This window comes from Taudactylus pleione, unplaced genomic scaffold (genome assembly GCF_031769625.1).
Source record: "Taudactylus pleione unplaced genomic scaffold, aTauple2 ptg000398l, whole genome shotgun sequence".
In the NCBI taxonomy this organism is placed as follows: domain Eukaryota; kingdom Metazoa; phylum Chordata; class Amphibia; order Anura; family Myobatrachidae; genus Taudactylus; species Taudactylus pleione.
This window is the reverse complement of record NW_028284800.1, coordinates 614637-635549: the sequence shown is the minus strand read 5'-3', so window position 1 is coordinate 635549 and position 20913 is coordinate 614637. Positions and strand designations below refer to the sequence as shown.

Here is a 20913-nt window from a genome sequence, read left to right as displayed (position 1 = left end):
ACCTAGGGGGCTGCCTTGAAAAGCCCCCCCACTACATAGAAAGCAGCAACATGTTCCCTTAGGCGGCGCTCATCTTCCTGCTCACATGCGCTGGGGGCGGGATATGCCGGCTGTGACCCCTGCTACATCACTCTTTATCCTTATATATTTAGACATTATGTGACTTTAACATTACACATGATCATTTTTCAAAGCTGGATAATGTAAGTTGAAAATTATTACAAAATCATTATTATCTCAAAGAAGTAATCTCTTTCTCTCTCTCAGGGTCACGTCTGAGTCAGACAGTGAGTAAGAGACAGCCTCTAACGAACCCATGAAGATGCCCTAATGCAGACAGTGAGTGAGAGGCAGCCTCCAACGAACCTATGAAGATGCCCTGATGCAGACACAGTAGCCAGGAAGGAGCCAGGGGAGGCAGAGCTATTAGGAATTAAGAAACAAACAAACAACCATCGGAACACCATAGAATGATTTCCATTGGATGCTACCACCATGAAATGGTAAAAACACGGCCATTGGGACAGGTAGGTTGTTATGAGATGCAAGGGGCTCTGGCAAGATGAACTTGTTCCCGTGTGAAGCTGGGGCTGGTAGCTAGTAATTAAATAAAAGATTATTTCACAAGAAGGGAAAATATGCTATTAGACATTTGCTTTTATTTTATTTTTTTCAAATTGCACTAGATAAAGCAGAGTTAGAATCTTGCTATGGACATTTCATCACCGCATAGGATATATTAAATGTCACCCAATGCATTCTATGTTGTATTATGCATTACAATGAGCCTACACTTTACCTTAACACAGGCCCTTCAGTTTGTCGATCAGGTCGTGGTCCTATCATCTGGAAGTATATAGGGCATCCTTTCACAGTCATCTTCATTGCAATCTCCTTAGGGTTTAGATCACCAACCTAATGATAGGAAGGTGCGGAGCTCATTAGTTGAAACTAATAATTGATACTTGTGCACAGAGAGGAATAAATGCAGCTTTTAAAGCAAAAAGAAAACCACAACTATGTTCTATTCTGTAAGACGTGTCGATATGGGCTGGCAATGCCAATCACTGAGATTGCTTCTTCACAACACAGGCAGCGAGGAATCAGGGGCTGACTGGCAATGTAAAGTCTGGGGGGATAATGCAAGCAAGTGGCTCCTGACTTTTCTGCCAGCAAACTTAGACTGACCCAGAAACACACCTTAGGAACAAACGATCAATCTACTACAGAGAAACAAACAATTTGAGAATAATATAGTCACCACTTTCTATTGTTATGAGATAGATATAATATACATATATATATATATATATATATATATATACTGTATATATATATATATATATATATACACACACACACACTACCATTCAAAAGTTTGGGGTCATTTAGAAATGTGCTTATTTTTGAAAGAGAAGCCCTGTTTTTTTCAATGAAGATAACATTAAATGAATCAGAAATACACTCTATACATTGTTAATGTGGTAAATTACTATACTAGCTGCAAACATCTGTTTTTTAAAGGAATATCTACATAGGTGTATAGAGGCCCATTTCCAGCATCCATCACTCCAGTATTCTAATGGTACATTGTGTTTGCTAAGTGCGTTAGAAGACTAATGGATGATTAGAAAACCCTTGAAAACCCTTCTGCAATTATGTTAGCACAGCTGAAAACGGGTTTGCTTGTTAGAGAAGCTATAAAACTGGCCTTTCTTTGAGCTAGTTGAGTATCTGGAGCATCACATTTGTGGGTTCAATTATACTCTCCAAATGGCCAGAAAAGGAGAATTTCATGTGAATCTCGACAGTCTATTCTTGTTATTAGAAATGAAGGCTATTGCATGTGAGAGATTGCCAAGAAACTGAACATTTCCTACAGTGGTGTGTACTACTCCCTTCAGAGAACAGCACAAGCAGGCTCTAACCAGAGTAGAAAGAGAAGTGGGAGGCCCCGATGCACAACTGTGCAAGAAGACAAGTACATTAGAGTCTCTAGTTTGAGAAATAGATGCCTCACAAGTCCTCAACTGGCAGCTTCATTAAATGGTACCCACAAAACGCCAGTGTCAATGTCTATAGTGAAGAGGCAACTCCAGGATGCTGGCCTTCTAGGCATAGTGGCCAAGAAAAAGCCATATCTGAGACTGGCCAATAAAAGGAAAAGATTAATATGGGCAAAAGAACACAGACATTGGACAGATGAAGATTGGAAAAAAGTGTTATGGACAGACGAATCAAAGTTTGAGGTGTTTGGATCACACAGAAGAACATTTGTGAGATGCAGAACAAGTGAAAAGATGCTGGAAGAGTGCCTGACGTCATCTGTAAAAGAACGGTGGAGGTAATGTGATGGTCTGGGGCTGCTTTGGTGCTGGTAAAATGGGAGATTTGTACAAGGTAAAAGGGATTTTGAATAAGGAAGGCTATCACTCCATTTTGCAACGCCATGCCATACCCTGTGGACAGTGCTTGATTGGAGCCAATTTCCTCCTCCAACAGGACAATGACCCAAAGCACACCTCCAAATTATGCAAGAACTATTTAGGGAAGAAGCAGGCAGCTGGTATTCTGTCTGCAATGGAGTGGCCAGCGCAGTCACCAGATCTCAACCCCATTGAGCTGTTGTGGGAGCAGCTTGACCGTATGGTACGCAAGAAGTGCCCATCAAGCCAATCCAACTTGTGGGAGGTGCTTCAGGAAGCGTGGGGTGAAATTTCTTCACATTACCTCAACAAATTAACAGCTAGAATGCCATAGGTCTGCAATGCTGTAATTGCTGCAAAAGGGGCATTCTTTGACGAAAGCAAAGTTTGAAGAACAAAATTATTATTTCAAATAAAAATCAATATTTCTAACCTTGCCAATGTCTTGACTATATGTTCTATTCACTTTGCAACTCATTTGATAAATAAAAGTCAGTTTTCATGTAAAACACAAAATCGTCTGGGTGACCCCAAACTTTGAACGGTAGTGTATATATATATATATATATATATATATATATATGTGTGTATATATATATGTACATACACACACATATGGGATGCAGTCAGGAAGCTGACGGTCGAAATGCCGACTGCCAGCTTCCTGACTGTCAAATCCCGGCAGAGGTCTAATGATGGGCGTCGAAATCCCGACTCCTTCCATTACCCCTACGGCGGGAGCCCAGCAAACCGAACGAAGGTAAGCCAGGCGGCGGGCGTGGACTGAAGCGGGGGGGAGGGTTAGGTTAGGAACTACTAGGGGGGGGACTTAGGGTTAGGCACCACCAGGGGGAGGTTAGGGTTAGGCACCCCCCCGGGAGGATTAGGCACCACCAGGGGGAGGGTTAGGGTTAGGCACCCCCCTGGGAGACTTAGGTTTAGCATGTAGGGATGGGGGGGTTAGGTTTAGACACTTACGGGAGGGTTAGGCACTAGGGGGGAGGTTAGGGTTAGGCACCCCTAAGGGAGGGTTAGTTTTACTTACCTTAATCCCCTGTCGGGATCTTCACTCCTGCTGGCGGTCATTCATACTGATTCCACACATATACACACACACATATACACACATACATACACAGGTTGTGTCTCCCATATCTAAAATGTTTGGGACCAGGCATATTTTGGATATCGGATTTTTCAGTATTTTGGAATATTTACATGCCATAAAAAGATAGCTTGGGAATGGAAGCCTAAACACAGAATGCATTTAAGTTTCTTATACAATTATACCAGTGGTTCCCAAAGTGTGTGCCGTGGCACCCTGGGATGCCTTGGGACACTTGCAGGGGTGCCTCAGGTTTGTGGTCCAGCATCAAATCAAATTATTTATGGTCAATGTAATGTAATGATATGGACAAACTGAGGCGCAAACCTGTCCCCCACCACATAACTGAGCCTAAGGATGACAGGGGAGCACAATATACTTCACTTTACTACTTTACTACATTTTTTTGTGAATTTCTCTATAAAAAATTTTACTTAGGGGTGCCGTGGAAACAATGCTGATACTCTAGGGCACCGTGATTCAAAAAAGTTTGGGAACTACTGATTTATACACATAGCCTGAAGATAATTTTCTATAATAAGCGAACTGGGACACTCTTAAATTACACAGGTTCTAGAGCTGAGGGGCTGGCTTCATACACACACTGTCACACACTCATCCCTTATAAAGTGCTATTTTAGATTACTTTTGCATGATAAACTGTTTGCATGATAAACTTTAGCATTAGACAGTGTGCATTATTAGTATTTCATTCACTGTCTCATCTTACAACTGCTGCCCCTGGGGACTTGGCAGAGTGCCTGGCAAGCTCATGAGCAGCTTAGCACTTGATACATTCAGACTGTGGCAGACAGCATAATCAATCCACAATCTTTGATCCTGGCAAAGCTTAGCATACAGAGATTACAAACAGCAGGGGAGATTGATCACAGCCACACTGTGCCACTATGGATGGACCCCCTCCTGTCCGGGAACAGTACTCCAGTTCCGGCAATCCCCCCCTGATGGCAGCCCTGCTAGGGATGGTCTTCAATGTTGGTCTGCAGAGTGATTTCAGGGGTGATTCATCTGCGGACGCAGTGACAGGGATCCACCCTCCACCTTCCTCATTAACAATCATACCCCTGATATGACCAACCCCTCCCTCATTAACAATCATACCCCTGATCTGTCCACCCCCCACCTTCCTCATTAACAATCATACCCCCTCATTAACAATCATACCTCTGATCTGTCCACCCACCACCTACCTCATTAACAATCATACCCCTGATATGTCCACCCACCACCTTCCTCATTAATAATCATACCCCAGATCTGTCCACCCACCACCTACCTCATTAAAATACATAATCCAAATCTGCCTCCCCTTTCTCAATAAATATCATACCCCAAATCTGAACTGCCTCCCTCATTAAAAATGACACCCTAGATCTAAAAACAATGAATAACAATTAGACCCTAGATTTGTCCCCTTCTCCCTTATTAAATCTGACCATCCCTCCTTTATTAAAATCAAACCCCAGATCTGTTCCATCTCTCATAAAAAATAATTCTTCTGATGATGGCATGTTCTGCATTGTAATTACTTTTGTTAATATTATGTATAACTGATTGACATTATTATAAAAAGTCAATAAAATATATAAAAAAAAATCCTCTTTGAAATCCATAGCCCAAATCTGCAAGCCTCCTGTTAAAACTCAGACATGAGATCAAAGGGGTGAATCAATCAAATTAGTCACTCTGCCTTCAGTCCCTTGCTGGTTCTCCTTACAGCTTCATCCACTCTGATTGATGGATAGCTCCAGTGATCCAGCAATCAGTGTGTAGGGGCCAGAGCCATCCACTAATCAACATTGAACAGACTAACAGCACGGCTGGACGCTGCTTGTACGTTACTGGAAGAAGATGCTGCCTATTCTCTCTGATTGCATTTACAAATACAATGGGAGGGGCCAGGGACGGAGCATCACCTGCCTGCCTCCCAGTCGCCAGTCACATGCATGTAGAGTGTGCCTGCGATCCCAAAGCACCAGAACTGCAGCAGCCATGGGGACAGAAGCCCACTGCCCGCAATGTAGAGATGCCAACATTAGAAAGGACTGTGGAGGCAATAGGTGGGAATCTAATTATTTCACTGTCTGACATCCTCGAGCAATAGTTTAATATATATAAAATAGTAATAATAAGGTTCATTTATTTGTTTTAGGTGGACAACCTCTTTTTGTATCTTTCACATATTCTTCACTCTTCCTCAACTAACTTTACTAAAACAAAATAGTTTCATAGAAGGAATCCTCTTATCCAGTTGATAAGTAAGATATAATTTACAATATCATCACCATCTTTTAGTTATATGTTATAAGACAGTACACAGGTACAGGCTAGTTTACAAATTGACATAGTAGCATAATCACACAAAACAAACCCGCCCTGTGCTGGCCACCAGCACCGGGAAGTATAGCACTGCCTGCATCGTCCTCAGGAGGTTCCGGACGGCTGTACAAACTGGGCAGCCAAAAGGAGTGGGGAATCAGAGCTATGAGATGCAGAGGCTGAAGAGTTAGGAGGAATGGTGATAGGTAAGACAGAGTGAAAAGGTAAGTTTTAAGGACATACTTAAAGGCTGGGAGACTAGATGAAAGTATGACTGAACGTGGAAGAGCATTCCAGAGAGTGGGAGCAGACGGGGAAAGCCAAAGAAAGACAAGCATTGTGTCCCGTTTACAAAACTAGAGGCTTATTTGATACATGATACACATTTATAAATACAACCATTAAGTACTCCTACAATTTGAGCTTCCTTAACTACTAATGCTGGGCATACACGGCAAGATAAAATGTCTGTCAGACCGACAGACATTTTATCTGGACGGCTGCCTGCCGCAGATGTCCGCGGCATACACTGTGAGAGAAATCTCACAGTGTATAGCCCGACATCTGCGCTCCGCCCCCGGGGGAGGAGACATTTCCCTGTTCCTTCCGTAGGAAGGAACACAGGAAAAGTCTGTCTGTCGGCCGCGCTGGGCATACACTGCCCGATGCGGCCGACAGTTACCGGGTAAATATCGCATCGGACGGGCATGCTGGACAATCCAGCATGCCCGACCGAGCAATATTTAACCCTCGGTCCCCCCCCCCCACGCTACAATTATCGCGGCTATCCGCCGATATCGGGCGGATCGTCCCGATAATTGCAGCGTGTATAGCCAGCATAAGTAACTTAAGACTGATTACAGTTATGTAAATATTTTTTTTTTTATTCTTTCAGTGTGGGGGGCCCTCACCCAGAATCTTTAAATTGATCCTCCAAATAAGAAGCAATGAATCTGATGCATAGGAGACTGCCTAGTGATGTGACATGCCCACCCCTGCTGCATTAATGTGTACGAGTCCCAGTGTGGTTACTACTGGCGCTTTATATTTCAAATGTGGCACAATTACACGAGAGAGACGATATGAGGGCCCGATTCAGAGCCGCTCGCAAGCGAACCAATGGTTGCCCACTACGCACGCGCCGCGTCTGGCGTGCGCGAGCCCCGCTGAGTGACTGAAGTTCAGTCGCCACGGGGCTCGCACCAAGACGGGGCGGCTGTTGATGTTGATTGACAGCTCACCCTGTTTTGTGGGCGGGTAGCAGGGGTGGCCGGACAAACGCAGGCGTTCCCTTAGGAACGCCTGGCGTTTGTAGGAGGGCTGACTGACATCATTACTGAAGTCAGTAGTGGACTTCCTGTTCTATTAGAGCAGGAAGTCCACTTGGGCTTGCGGCAGCTAGACCCTATCCCAGGTTCTCGTCGCAAGCCCGATGGTCCCGATAATCGCAACGGTCTCCAGCAGTGGCGTAACTAGGGCAGGGCGAGCGGGGTGCATGCCCTGGGCGCCGTTGGACCGGCGGCGCCCTAGTTAGCCAGTGTAGCACCGACCGCAATGAGTGCGGTCAGTGCTACACATTTACACAGGACCGGCGCTAGGCTTCCAGCGCCGGTCCTGTGCTGCACACCTGAGCCCGTTCCCTCCCCCTGAGCACTTGCCCAATAGCGCTAGGAGGCGGGCTCAGGCTGTGCATAACACACGCATCGCCACCAGCACTGGCGACGATGCGTGTGTTAAACAGCAGCCAATGAGAGTCAGATAGACTATCATTGACTGCTGCAGAACCCACTGCAAGAGCCGGGCTTCCGTCCGGCTCCTGCAGTGGGTAATGGGACAGACGTCATGACATCATGACGTCTGTCCCATAATGCTGAGCGCGCCAGCCCGGGAGGACTGGCGGGCGGCAGCGGCGTCGCGGACCCGAGCAGCAGCAGCGTGGATTCAGGTAAGTATATTTTTATATATATATATTTTTTTTAACCTATCTGCACTACTGGGGGCACAATGGGGGAGGGGGGTGGCTTCTACTAGGGGGAACTCTACTGGGGGTGGGGGCACAATGGGGGAGGGGTGGCTACTACTGGGGGCACCATTATTGGGAGGACCTCTACTGGGGGGGGGACCTCTACTGGGGACTACTAGTTGGGGGGGGGGAACTACCACTGGGGGCATTATAAAAGGGGCCTACTACTAGAGGCAATGCACTCGGGGGACCACTACTGGGGGCAATAATAGGAAGGGCCACTACAGGGGGCACTGGATAGGGGGGATCACTACTGGATGCCTGCATAAGGGGACCACTACTGGGAAAACTGCATGGGGGGGGGGGACTACTGCTGGGGGCACTATATAAAGGGCACTGCATAGGGGGGGGACTACTACTGGGGGTACCATATAAAGGGCACTGCATAAGGGGATACCGCTACTGGGCGCACTGCATTGTGGGGACTGCTACTGAGGGCACTGCATAAGGGGGAACACTACATGGAGCACTGCATTTGGGGGGGCCACTACTGGGGTTACTGAGTAAGGGGAACTAATTGGGGGCTGTATAAGGGGGACCACTACTGGGGATACTGTATAAGGGGCACTACTATGGGCCTGCATAAGAGGGACCACAACTGCATACTGGGGGTACTGTATAAGGGGTACTACTGGGGTTAAGGTGCATATGGATAGGAATGTTCAGTGTGAAAATAAAGGGGTGTGTCATGTTGACACCCCCCATTTTTAAGTGACCACGCCCATTTTTTTGCCATGCGCGCCTTCGGTGCGCGCACATCATGGGGGGTGGGTCTCCCTTTTCAAATCTGCCCTGGGCTCCAAATACCCTAGTTACGCCACTGGTCTCCAGCCCGCTCAGCCAGAGACAAACAAAAAACATCCACATTCAGAGCGAGCACACCCGGGTCCTGGCCGGGGCCCTCCAGCAAGCCCGGGCCCGGGTAATTAGTACCCCCCTCCCCTCTCAGGGCTCCTGGTCACAACACAATATAAGGACGCCCACCTTACATCTGCCTGCCGCCAGTCACATGCATGTAGAGTGTGCCTGCGATCCCAAAGCACCTAAACTGCATCCATAATACTTATCAAGACTGCAAAAACATCGGTAACATCGAGTAACACAGAGTCTCTCGCACACTTGCACAAGGTCTGACCTTACTCAGAAATTGCTAACCTCATCGCACGCAGGGAAAGTCCAAGCTGCGTATGGCGTCGCAGTGACTAATTTATGCACGCCTCTGCAACTGCGTTCAATCGCCCTAGCACGCCTGCGTTTCACAGTCCACCCCCCCGTCACCACCCCCAAATAGCACTTCCTGTGTTCGTGCAATGCGTTGCATACGCAGAACATAACAATCGTCCGTCTGTGTGCGGAATCGCAGTTGTGATCCTTGCTGAATAAGGCCCATTATTAGGCTGTGACTTACACAACAGACTTGGTTCTTTTTGAGCTCCATTGTCTTCTAAGGTCCCCACAGCATAAAACGGTTAAGCATATTATTTATTTTTACATTTTACAAAACTGGAATTCGCTTTTGAAGTGTACCAGCTCTACACACACTGGGGTGGGCAGAACCAATAAGAATGCTGCTTATAAATTCACTAGATACTAGTTGCAACACTGAGGCATGAGGCACAAGAGTAAAATAACAAACTTACTATATGCTTCCTGTAACACACATACCGTACAGATAAGCTGATCTGTATACTCTCCCCACATATTGTTATAAGCAATCACATCAATGGATATCTGCTGGAATGGCCCCAGTGTGCCACAGCTTGGCTGAGGGATGAATGCTGCCCCTCTTCCATCGGATAATATTGATGTTCTTAAATCTAAAAGTACACAAGAAGTTATTAATAGTATTATCAATTTATTTACATAGTGTCAGCATAGTTCATAGCACTTTACAATTGGGAACAATCACAACTGGGTATTAACAGATGGACAAAGCAGTAAGAGTTTTCAGAGAAATACTTGAAGGTTGGGGTGTTATGGTAGAGCAACCATGGATTCCAGACCTTCTGAAATTATTGAATTGTGCCAGTTTGCCAGTTTGGTTTTGCCTTTAAAATGATTGCAGCTTTAAAAATATGGGAAGATTTGCAGGAGTTCTCGCAGCTATTACATTAAGATATTACATAAGCCCCCTGGTCATACAGCGTATAATTTATTCTCATTTAAGGTGTTTATGCAAAGTTACATTTATATACACGAAAGCCAGTGATGGAGATAATCTTGTATTGTAGCAAGTCATCTGACAGGTCTAATTATGCACGCCCACAAAGGCAGCGCTGCTGCTGGTGGCGCACCATAAGAACATTCAGCACTTTTGGTCCGATATGGCCTGGTCGTATCAGATATTAAACAGCACATAAGATGAGATGCTTCAATTTACCAGTTTTTGTCTGAGAAAACATAATGATAATGTGCGCACACACTCTTGCGATATCGAAACAACATATGGAAATCGAAACAACGGCCCGACGACTGTATAAGTGTGTGCCCAGCTTTAGGCAACTTCTTCTTCCATAAAGTTACCATTTAATGAAATGGCAAAATGATCTGTGGGACATACAGTATATTATGGTACCCTTCTACTCCTAAACGCTGTGACTCATTAGCAGGTATCGTGCCTGGTTGTGACTGGTTGAGCCAATGAGAACATTGTTCAGTTTTTTTTAGAATGCCAGAATGTTATTTGCTTAACGTCTGTGTAACGCCTTGCTTTTAATATGCTTGGTGCCCCTCATTACCCAGGTATTTCTATTTTTTGGTCCACTACAGTATCTTACAGAGGGGCAGATGTATGAAGCTCTGGGAAGTGCTGAAATGCAGAGTGATAAACGACCAGCCAATCAGCTCCCAACTGTCATGTTACAGGCTGTGTTTGAAAAATGACAGTTGGGAGCTGAGTGGCTGGTCGTTTATCACTCTGCATTTCACCACTTCCCAGAGCTTCATACATCTGCCCCAGAGTGCTGTGCATATGTCCAGTTTACACACCTGCTTCAGCCCTTTTTGCTCTCTGTTCTGCAACCTGCGCAGTCCTCTGGATGATATATGATTTAGGACTAAAAAGTAAGAAAGATTCAGTATGACATAAATATGATGGAAACTGATTTGAGTTTACATAGGAAAGTAATGATGCATTGTACTGTATCCATAGTCAACACAACAGCTGGGACTTACACACTAGTAAAGGACACATGGAAAGCTTCCTATTCATATATAACTTACTTAGAGGTTTTCGGCATTTGTGGAGTAAGGAAACCAGTAAAATAAGAGGCTTGTAATGAGAACGGTGCAGAGATCCCAGAGTGATTGGTCAGAATCAGCGTCCGCTGCACAATGCTCTGCAGAACAACTTCTGACCCAAAGTCAATTAGCAGCTCTGCAGGAGCGGAGGGAGGTGCTTCATTCCAGCTACAGAGAATATACCAGTCAATAAGAGATGCAACAGTTTCAAATCAGATTACAATAAGATTACATTAAAAATATAAATAGATCCTTTTAAAACAGAAAATACATAGTTTTATATATTAATGCTAGATAGTAATAGGTTACCAGTGACAATAAACACCACATATATAGAATAATTATAAAAACAGCAACCGTGGGAGCCTATCATGCCGAAACATTGTAACTTTTATGTTATTTATTTATTTTTTCTTTAATCCATGAGTTTTATTTTCTAAAACCATCATTTAGAAAAGTTTCCTAAATTGGTTTTTAAATGAAGTGTGTTCCACAGCATCAGGATCCGGGAGGATACATTGGCAGGGTACAGGTGTAGGAAGGGAGGGGCATATGGGGAAATAACAGAATAAGGGAGGATACAGTGGTAGGGTACAGGTGTAGGAAGGGAGGGGCATATGGGGAAATAACAGGATAGGGGAGGGTACAGTGGCAGGGTACAGGTGTAGGAAGGGAGGGGCATATGGGGAAATAACAGGATAGGGGAGGGTACAGTGGCAGGGTACAGGTGTAGGAAGGGAGGGGCATATGAGGAAATAAGAGGATAGGGGAGGGTACAGGGGCAGGGTACAGGTGTAGGAAGGGAGGGGCATATGGGGAAATAACAGGATAGGGGAAGGTACAGTGGCAGGGTACAGGTATTGGAAGGGAGGGGCATATTGGGAAATAACAGGATAGGGGAGGGTACATTGACAGGGTACAGGAAGAGAGGGGCATAAAGGGAAATAACAGGATAGGGGAGGGTACAGTGGCAGGGTACAGGTGTAGGAAGGGAGGGGCATATGGGGAAATAACAGGATAGGGGAGGGTACAGTGGCAGGGTACAGGTATTGGAAGGGAGGGGCATATGGGGAAATAACAGGATAGGGGAGGGTACAGTGGTAGGGTGCAGGAAGAGAGGCGCATAAAGGGAAATAACAGGATAAGTATGGGCATAGTGGCAAGGTACAGGTATAGGAAGAGAGTGGCATAAGGGGAAATAACAGGATAAGTGTGGGTATAGTGGCAAGGTACAGGTATAGGAAGGGAGGGGCATATGGGGAAATAACAGGATAAGTGTGGGCATAGTGGCAGGGTACAGGTATAGGAAGGGAGGGGCATATGGGGAAATAACAGGATAAGTGTAGGCATAGTGGCAGGGTACAGGTGTAGGAAGGGAGGGGCATATGGGGAAATAACAGGATAAGTGTGGGCATAGTGGCAGGGTACAAGTATAGGAATGGAGGGGCATATGGGGAACTAACAGGATAAGTGTGGGCATAGTGGCAGGGTACAGGTGTAGGAAGGGAGGGGCACATGGGGAAATAACAGGATAGGGGAGGGTACAGTGGCAGGGTACAGGTACAGGAAGGGAGGGGCATATGGGGAAATAACAGGATAGGGGAGGGTACAGGTACAGGAAGAGAGGGGCATATGGGGAAATAACAGTATAAGTGTGGACATAGTGGCAGGGTACAGGTATAGGAAGGGAGGGGCATATGGGGAAATAACAGGTTAGGGGAGGGTACAGTGGCAGGGTACAGGTACAGGAAGAGAGGGGCATATGGGGAAATAACAGGATAAGTGTGGACATAGTGGCAGGGTACAGGTATAGGAAGGGAGGGGCATATGGGGAAATAACATGATAGGGGAGGGTACAGTGGCAGGGTACAGGTATAGAAAGGGAGGGGCATATGGGGAAATAACAGGATAGGGGAGGGTACAGTGGCAGGGTACAGGTATAGGAAGGGAGGGGCATATGGGGAAATAACAGAATAAGTGTGGGCATAATGGCAGGGTACAGGTATAGGAAGGGAGGGGCATAAGGGGAAATAACAGGATAGGGGAGGGTACAGTGGCAGGGTACAGGAAAAGAGGGGCATAAGGGGAAATAACAGGATAAGTGTGGGCATAGTGGCAGGGTACAGGTGTTGGAAGGGAGGGGCATAAAAGGGAAATAAGATCTACAGACAGTTAAAAACCCCAGTAATGGTGTATATATAAAACTATGTACAAAATAAAACCACATAGGGGTTAATACTGAGTCGGACGCAAAGCCACTCTGTGTGATGCCATGTCTGTCTGATTTACTATCTTATACTAATATTACTTTCCATAGGGCTCATCCACAGCCGCAACCATCATGATTAGTAACAGCATGTGCACCATCCCAATGCTGGGTGCAAGAGATCCTTCTGACACAGGCCTCCCTTCCCCGTATGCATGGCTCAGAAGAGCACAGAACATAAACCACACTCCCATGACACTCCCACAATATAGAACAGCTCCATGCAATCACATTATCGCCACCCAGTTCCTGCCCCAAAACACCGATTTCATGCAATGCACGATCTGGCAAAGATTTGTCCAACCAGAGCTACGCAAACATGTGCACATTCACTTCTGTGCATGCGCTGTATGCTAACACTTGCTATCTGTGTGCGAGAAAAGAGATCCGTCCGACTCAGATTGAGCCCCACAGGGTGGAGCCAACCATACTTCCGTAGTATCCACCATTATATAGCCAATAGAGGTTTCTCATCCTCACCCTGAGATTACTTAGTGTTTACCAATTGTCAGACGACCTTTATTTGGGATTAATATCTTGCAAGCATAAAGTGGATTGCAGATACCCCCTCCGGTATGCCACCCTTAGATCCCATAATGCCTGCTATGCCATGTGTCAGACAGTGTCTGGTTCATACTGTCTATAATGAGAGGTTCTTCAATAACTATGAATTTTCCCAACTACCAGGAAATTACATTCCTCCTCATGTTGGAGGCCTTGATGTGAGGTTGACTTGTTTAACTGGGACCAGCTACTGAAGGAGGCTGATTGCCCTGTTATGCTTACTTAAACATCTTTTTCCACTTTCCATGGACACCCCTTTAATGAGATTTTTGAAAAAGACTTTCTGAAATTCCCTTCACAGCTAATAGGCCAGGGTGTAGGCCATGAGCTGCTGGGGCTGTATGACAGTGCTGCTCACACTGCAAGAAGACTCTGGGCCTGATTCAGACCCGGACGCTATTTGCGGACAGTCGTTCCAAAAAGGGGCCGGCTATTTAAATTGAGCGCTCGATCATTGCAGTTTGTTGACGCCTCTATGTCTGAGTGAGCGAACGAAAAATGCGCTCGCTAGTTTGTAATGACACCCCTTTACCGTTCGCATCACACGTCATCTCCGGTATTTATTTGATTAATCGGGTACTGCGAGCAGTTCAGGCTAAAAGACAACCAAGTGACGTGGTCGATGACGCTCCTTTACTAATTATGCACTCCCATTAAACGCCCTTTTTACCGTTAGGCACGCCTGCGTTCGGATCTCCACTCCCCCGTTTTCAAGCACCTTCCCCTGTTACCACCCACAAACGGTACATTCTGTCAATCAAATTAGCAGCCCCTCGCTGTTTTGCGAGCACTCGATTTCCGACCACAATGACAAGTTTGCGCATTACGACCCATACGCATGCGCAGTTGTGCGAACATCGCTCAGAGCGAATGAGCGGCCGCTTACGAGCGGCTCTGAAACAGGCCCTCTGTCCAATCCTCATCAATAAAGCTGACTAGAGTAAGGAGGTCCTGGCACACCAATACTCAAATTACAGTGTATCTGAAGTGGATCCCTTCTATGCCTGACCTGTTCTATCCCTGAAGCAGGAAAAATATTGAGCTTAAAATCATTAAGGAAAGAAGATGCGAACATAGGGCCTGATTCTGAGATGTACGTAATGGCGATATTTTCACAGATCGAGAGATTGTTTGCGAAAGCCGCAATGTGCATGTGCAGCGATTGCAATGGGATTCTGTTCATACAGAGGAATGACTCGCAAAGTGAGTGACAGGTAGTCAGCGTTTGGGGGGCGTAACAGGGGCCGGTTACAAAAGGGCAGTCGTGTCGGATCGTTTCAATGCCGATTCATGGGTGTGCATAAATTAGCCATTGCGATCTCTATCACAGCATGAGAGCTGTCTACGTGTCAGGAGAGATGCAGTGTTTGCAGCTGGTCACACTTGACTTACATGCTGCATGACTGGCCGATGTTTGTCGATGGTACCGATGTTTACGTTGTTGCACGTCGTCCTACGGATAAGAGAAGGCAGCAGAGGGCGTCCCTATACTCGGGTAAGCTTTGGAAGCATTAGCATATTTTAGCAACTGTGATCTGTGACAGAATGCGCTTGTGATTATGGATCATACGCCTTGGAATCAGGCCCATAATTATACACTTTAACCTCTTGACGAATAAACATCTAACTCAGTTAAGAGGCCCTCTGTCTGCTGATCAGGGAAACATATTCAACATGAGAGTGGAAGAAACACGTATATATATATCCTCACCTCTCTCCCATAGCAGGCAAGGAGTAGCTGACGTGTAGACCTTGGGCTTTTGCGTTCATAGTCAAAACAAGAGGTTCCTTCATGTCTTCAACCATGCAGCACATTGGCAGGTCTTTCAGTTCATCCTAAACACCAAACCACTAGAATTGGTTAGGGAAGGACTCCGTGTATATAATCTCAATGAGTGGTTTTCCAGCTAGGGTGTCTATCCCCCTTATTAGCATTCCAAAAATCAGATAACTCTGTTGTGATTCCTGCAGATATTTGGACATTTCCCCCTCCTATTATAGTGGCCAGTTCATGTCTGTTGTTTTTCTTTTTACTGTTTTTTTAATAGTTCTAATGTTTCAAGAACAGGCTCTGGCAACCTGGTGTCCTCCATCTTTTGCGGAACGAAGACTTTTATTATTCCCAGCAGCTTCCATACTAATTTGATTGCACCTAAAGCTTAACATGCTCACGGGGTCACTTCAAGTACATTTTTACTTAAAATGCCCATTTTAATTAATCGGGCGCCAGATCTCTCCTATAAGGGGCCATCGGCTTGTATGTGATTTCTTGTTCCCGCACATTCATATTGTGTGTTAGACTGGTGAATGTGCTCCGGTGGAGCTGCTTGCATGGAGTACAGTGATTGCCAGGACAATTATGGTATACATGCCTATTGAGCGCCCCAAAACAAATTGTCTCAACTGAGCCATCTCACGCACCATGGGACCACAATCAACGTTGGACACAGTTTGTGTGTAAGCGTAAATGTGATATGCGGTTGGGAAAAAATTAGCATTTTGCTACTTATGTGGAGTTTACCACAAACATGAGATGCAACCAACTCCCATGCCTTAGACGCGGCCAGTGCCTCTCATCATCATAATCAGCTCGCACCAGGGTTTGAGTACCTGTAAGGACTGTCACTCCAAATAGGCACATTATTGGTGGGCATTTTGGTTTCACTCTGCTATTCACACTTTAGCTTGGAATACTTTGATTGCTATGATTAGACATACATTATAGGTGGACTGCTGCACTTGCTAAACAAGTGGTTTTAATTATGCACAACCTTTTATATGTTCTTTTTATATTGTCAATGCTGGAATGTCTTTTATACTACTGTTAGTGTAACTAGTATAATATAAATATAAAACGACAAGCTTTCTATATTGTATGGTGGTAACTAGGATGCGCTCTATAATGTAAGGCAGTCGATAAGATGTTCTCAGTATTATACATCAGTCACTAGGATCCTCACTGTATTTTAAGGCAGTCTCTATGATGATGTCAATATATAAGGCAGTCTCTGGAATGCTCACTGTATTATATATTGGTCTCTGGAATCATCTCTGTATTGTATACTAGTTTCTGGAGTGCTCTATGTATTGTAAATATGTCTCTGGGATGCTCTCTCTATGCTACATATATTCCTAAAATGTCTGCCTGTGATGCGACTCAGTCTACCATTGCAAGTTCATCTACCGCGGATGTGGTCTTAGATAATGGTGTACTAATCCCGCCTGTTTTTGTGTTGATTTGGTTGTGCCTTCATGGGACTTCTTACAGAATTTTTTTTAGAGCTACTTAAAGTTCCCACTCTGTTTCAATGTAAAGTTCGATTACAAATGTGCAAATGTACTTTTCCGTAATTGTCCCCTTTTTCACTGGTAAGCACATGTATTTGCACACACATTTACACACCTAAAAGCTAATTGCTCAGTTTTGCCTAAGTGCTATTTTTTATTTCAGCCATTTAAACTAACAGGAGTGGTTTTAATAATCAGCTCTCATAGACTAATTATTATTTTTGCTTTGGATCTACAATAAACACACTTTACCTGCATACATAGCAGTGTAGAGAAAATTTAATACATTGCTATGTTATTTACATAAAGGTAAAAAGAGGGGAAATGGGGGATGGATATTAGAAGATTAATGGAAATGAATAGATAAGAGAATAATAAAATAGGAGCATTCAATAGTATATACACGTCAGTCTGACCAATCATAATTGTGACTGGGCCCAATGTAACAGGGACTCAGGGCTGCAGCCACATCTCCACAGCCTGCTTGCTTGGTAGCAGAGGGTTTGAGCATACATGTTGGCACCTACATTGTCACACGCCACACTACCAGGATCAAGTGCTTCTTCCCTACTTTGCTTTCATGTAGGAACTGGGCCAGCAGACAGAGTCCCGGGTGTGCACCACCTCCTCTCCAATACTATTGTAAGTTAGTAAATATAATATCAGGCAGTAACTTACCAAAGTATGAACTGTCAGTGTCACAGACATCTCAGCCTCCTCATTAGGTCCTAGCACACCACTTGCTGGAATCACACTGGCTGAGCATGCACTAGATTGACTTGACATAAGCTGTAGAAAAAAAAATTAAATGATATTAGCAAGTAGAACAATGATTACCTATTGCTTGGGCAACATTATTCGTATAATCAAATCCTTTTTGCAGTGTGCCTATATTTACACAAGTGCATTTAGCTTTTCACCAAAGCACTTAAGTTTATAGAGCAAAAGTCTGTGTTTGTGGAAGAGCATAAGTACACAGTATGGGAGAAGTTGGGTGGCGTATGGGCGTTCCTTACAGAGTACACAATAGATGCACTAGCGCAACTAGTTATGTGGGACAGAGCAGGAACAAGTGTCCCTTGCTATACTTAGGGTTTACATGGCCATTTCCACTCTGCATAAGTACCTAATTATCACCCCAGCTCTGAGATGGTGGAGACCAGGTCCAATCCTATACTTTTAATGTGAAACATCTTGCATTTCCCAATGCCATACTTGCCAACTTTTGAAGAACCTGGAATAAGCAACCATGTAGGAAGTGCAGGGGACGTGGTGCTGTAATCACATCATAACCCAGTGGGATCGGGGCCATGATGAGGCGATTCTATGTGAATCGCAGCATCTAATCCCGAGACCACCTACTTCACTTGGGAAGTGGGGGACATGTAGGAAACTGTCTCTCTTTTACCTGTTGATGCTTTATAATGAACGCCAACTTTTATGACATACTGGCTATTATGCATTCTAAGAATTTCATATTTCAGATATCAAAAATTAACCATTTATTGCCGTGATTATATAAAAATGTTGCAATTTACAATATAATAAAATATTTACTTACCGCGCTCCAGGAAAACTTTGCTGGCAGATGTCCCTGGTTAAACATTTTTATTGTTGACTTCACTGGGACTCCTACGTAGATCTCTGGGAACACCAACAAACTGGAAAGAAGGCAGACTTGGGGCACCTGGACGTCAGCTGTTACCGGCAGATAGCTGCAACAAATGGAGCAGTTTAATAAAGCAAATATAATGTAAAGTACACAAAGTGGATACAGCAATTTGTTGGACTAGACCTTTATTGAAGAGACTGCAGTTGGCAGCCTCAGGGATATTGTTCAACCAACGAAACAGCTGCTGTTATTAGTGAACTCATGGAGGTCAATTCAGTTACAGGTGATGTGCCGCCAAGCATTGCTGCACTGCTCAGCTGCGCACACATCGGACAGTTATTGTACCTCTGATACTGCAAGTTTGCTCACACTTCTCTACAGGATGCATGGGAAAACTTGGAATGTGGATGGACGGATCGGCAAATTACATACATCGTCTATAGAACCACCTCCATATGCTGCAATATCTTGTAAGAGTTGGTTCACTGTTCTGGCTCCCACTAATCACATACCTGCCATCACCATTTTCTACTTCCAGTTCCAGCACAGTCTCCAGTCTCTGACAGGACAAAGGCTTAAATACAACTGACAATGTTGCTGTTCCTAAGGGTTGTAACTCTCCACTCTCTGGAGAAAAAGAAAACTGTGACTCCTGTTCACAAAAACAAGAAGATTATTACTTGATATAATAAGTACTTAATACAATTTATGAACTTCAAAAATAGGACCTCAGTCTGAGTCGGATGCAGCTGCCCCGCTTTTCCGTCTGGTCACAGATGCCGGCTCACTACATTGTGCTAATGCCAGCATCAGCCAGTCTATGCCGAAAATATCCTTCTGTCTTCATGTGGAAGGCCTGGACTGCCCACTGTTTTCTGCCCTCCATCATCATTAGTATCAGAAGTTACCCGCACCCATTTCAATGGGGTAGAGTGGTCCTGTCAACGAGCGGATCAGTTCATACGGACTAGCAACCTCAGGTCGCAAGCTTATGTCTAAGTCGACGCATGTTCGTCACCAATTTCTTTCTTTGGTGTATGCAAAGATGCTAAAATCCGAAAAATCCGTCCGTATTGTGACTTTGTTCCGACTCAGAATCAGGTCCAAAATGAGGAAGCCCAGCAAAAATAGGGCGCCTTATTAATTATGTTATTATGCACCTACACCAGGTTAGCACAGCAAGATGGTGATGTATGAAAGGTAAAGACATTTTTGCTCTTTAAGATCCAAGTAGCAGCAAATGACATACTGCATAGAGACTGTGGGCTCCCACGGTAATGTGAATAATTTAGCAAGAGGAGATTCTCTAATGATATTCAAGAAGTAACAAGGTGTAGATAGTGCTCATTCATGGAGATATCATTTCAGGGGTTTCTACATATCCCTTTTAGTCAATTACACACAAAAAAACTTGTCATACGATATGAAATAAATGGATTTTCGTTGTCAATATTCTAACTACATCCCAAAATAAATATACATCCAGTAAATCCTGTTAAAATATAAATAAGTACTATGAGTAGTAGCCAGTTTGTAAAAAAAAAAGTTCCATTTACCCAAGGAAGTGACCCAAAGTCAGTACATCAAAGTGACACAATAAAATGTAGCACAAAGTGTGTTGGCAAAAATGTGGACCCAGGTGAGTGGTTCTTGCTGAATATGGTCTGAGGCCAGTAGTAGTAGTACTATTGTTGGTGCAGGGGGTGCAGCTACCATGGGTCCCAAGAACAGAACAGCCCAGAACCAAGGACAGAACCAAGGACAGAACAGAGGTTACCGGGGCATCATCATGCTCCTACCCAAATTGTACTCTGAAACATGGCGATAGACTATTCCGGAGGTGCCAGAGATAAAGTATATAGTCTAGAAGGCTTAAAGTCTATACCTTCAGTAAGACACATCTGTATGTTAAAGACACCCTTATATGGAAAAGTGAAATTATAAGTGGAATTAAAGAAATGCAATACAAATGTTCAAATATACAATAGTTACACATGTAGTAAAGGCAGACCCAATGTCTCTTCTCTTAAATGACTTACATAAGACATA

At 44.5% G+C, this 20913-nt stretch overlaps 1 protein-coding gene across 1 annotated transcript in view; it reads right to left on the bottom strand.

Moving 5' to 3' along the window:
- Positions 1-20913, bottom strand: part of DLEC1 (DLEC1 cilia and flagella associated protein) — a 145030-nt gene that overhangs the window by 26001 nt on the left and 98116 nt on the right. Inside the window, exons 21-28 of the mRNA XM_088446403.1 lie at positions 19377-19516; positions 18814-18967; positions 17931-18041; positions 15676-15800; positions 11117-11302; positions 10883-10950; positions 9560-9711; positions 800-915 (exon numbers count right to left, since the gene is read on the bottom strand). Of these exons, the coding sequence (XP_088302529.1) occupies positions 800-915; positions 9560-9711; positions 10883-10950; positions 11117-11302; positions 15676-15800; positions 17931-18041; positions 18814-18967; positions 19377-19516 (1052 nt within the window). The remainder of the gene's footprint in view (positions 1-799; positions 916-9559; positions 9712-10882; positions 10951-11116; positions 11303-15675; positions 15801-17930; positions 18042-18813; positions 18968-19376; positions 19517-20913) is intronic.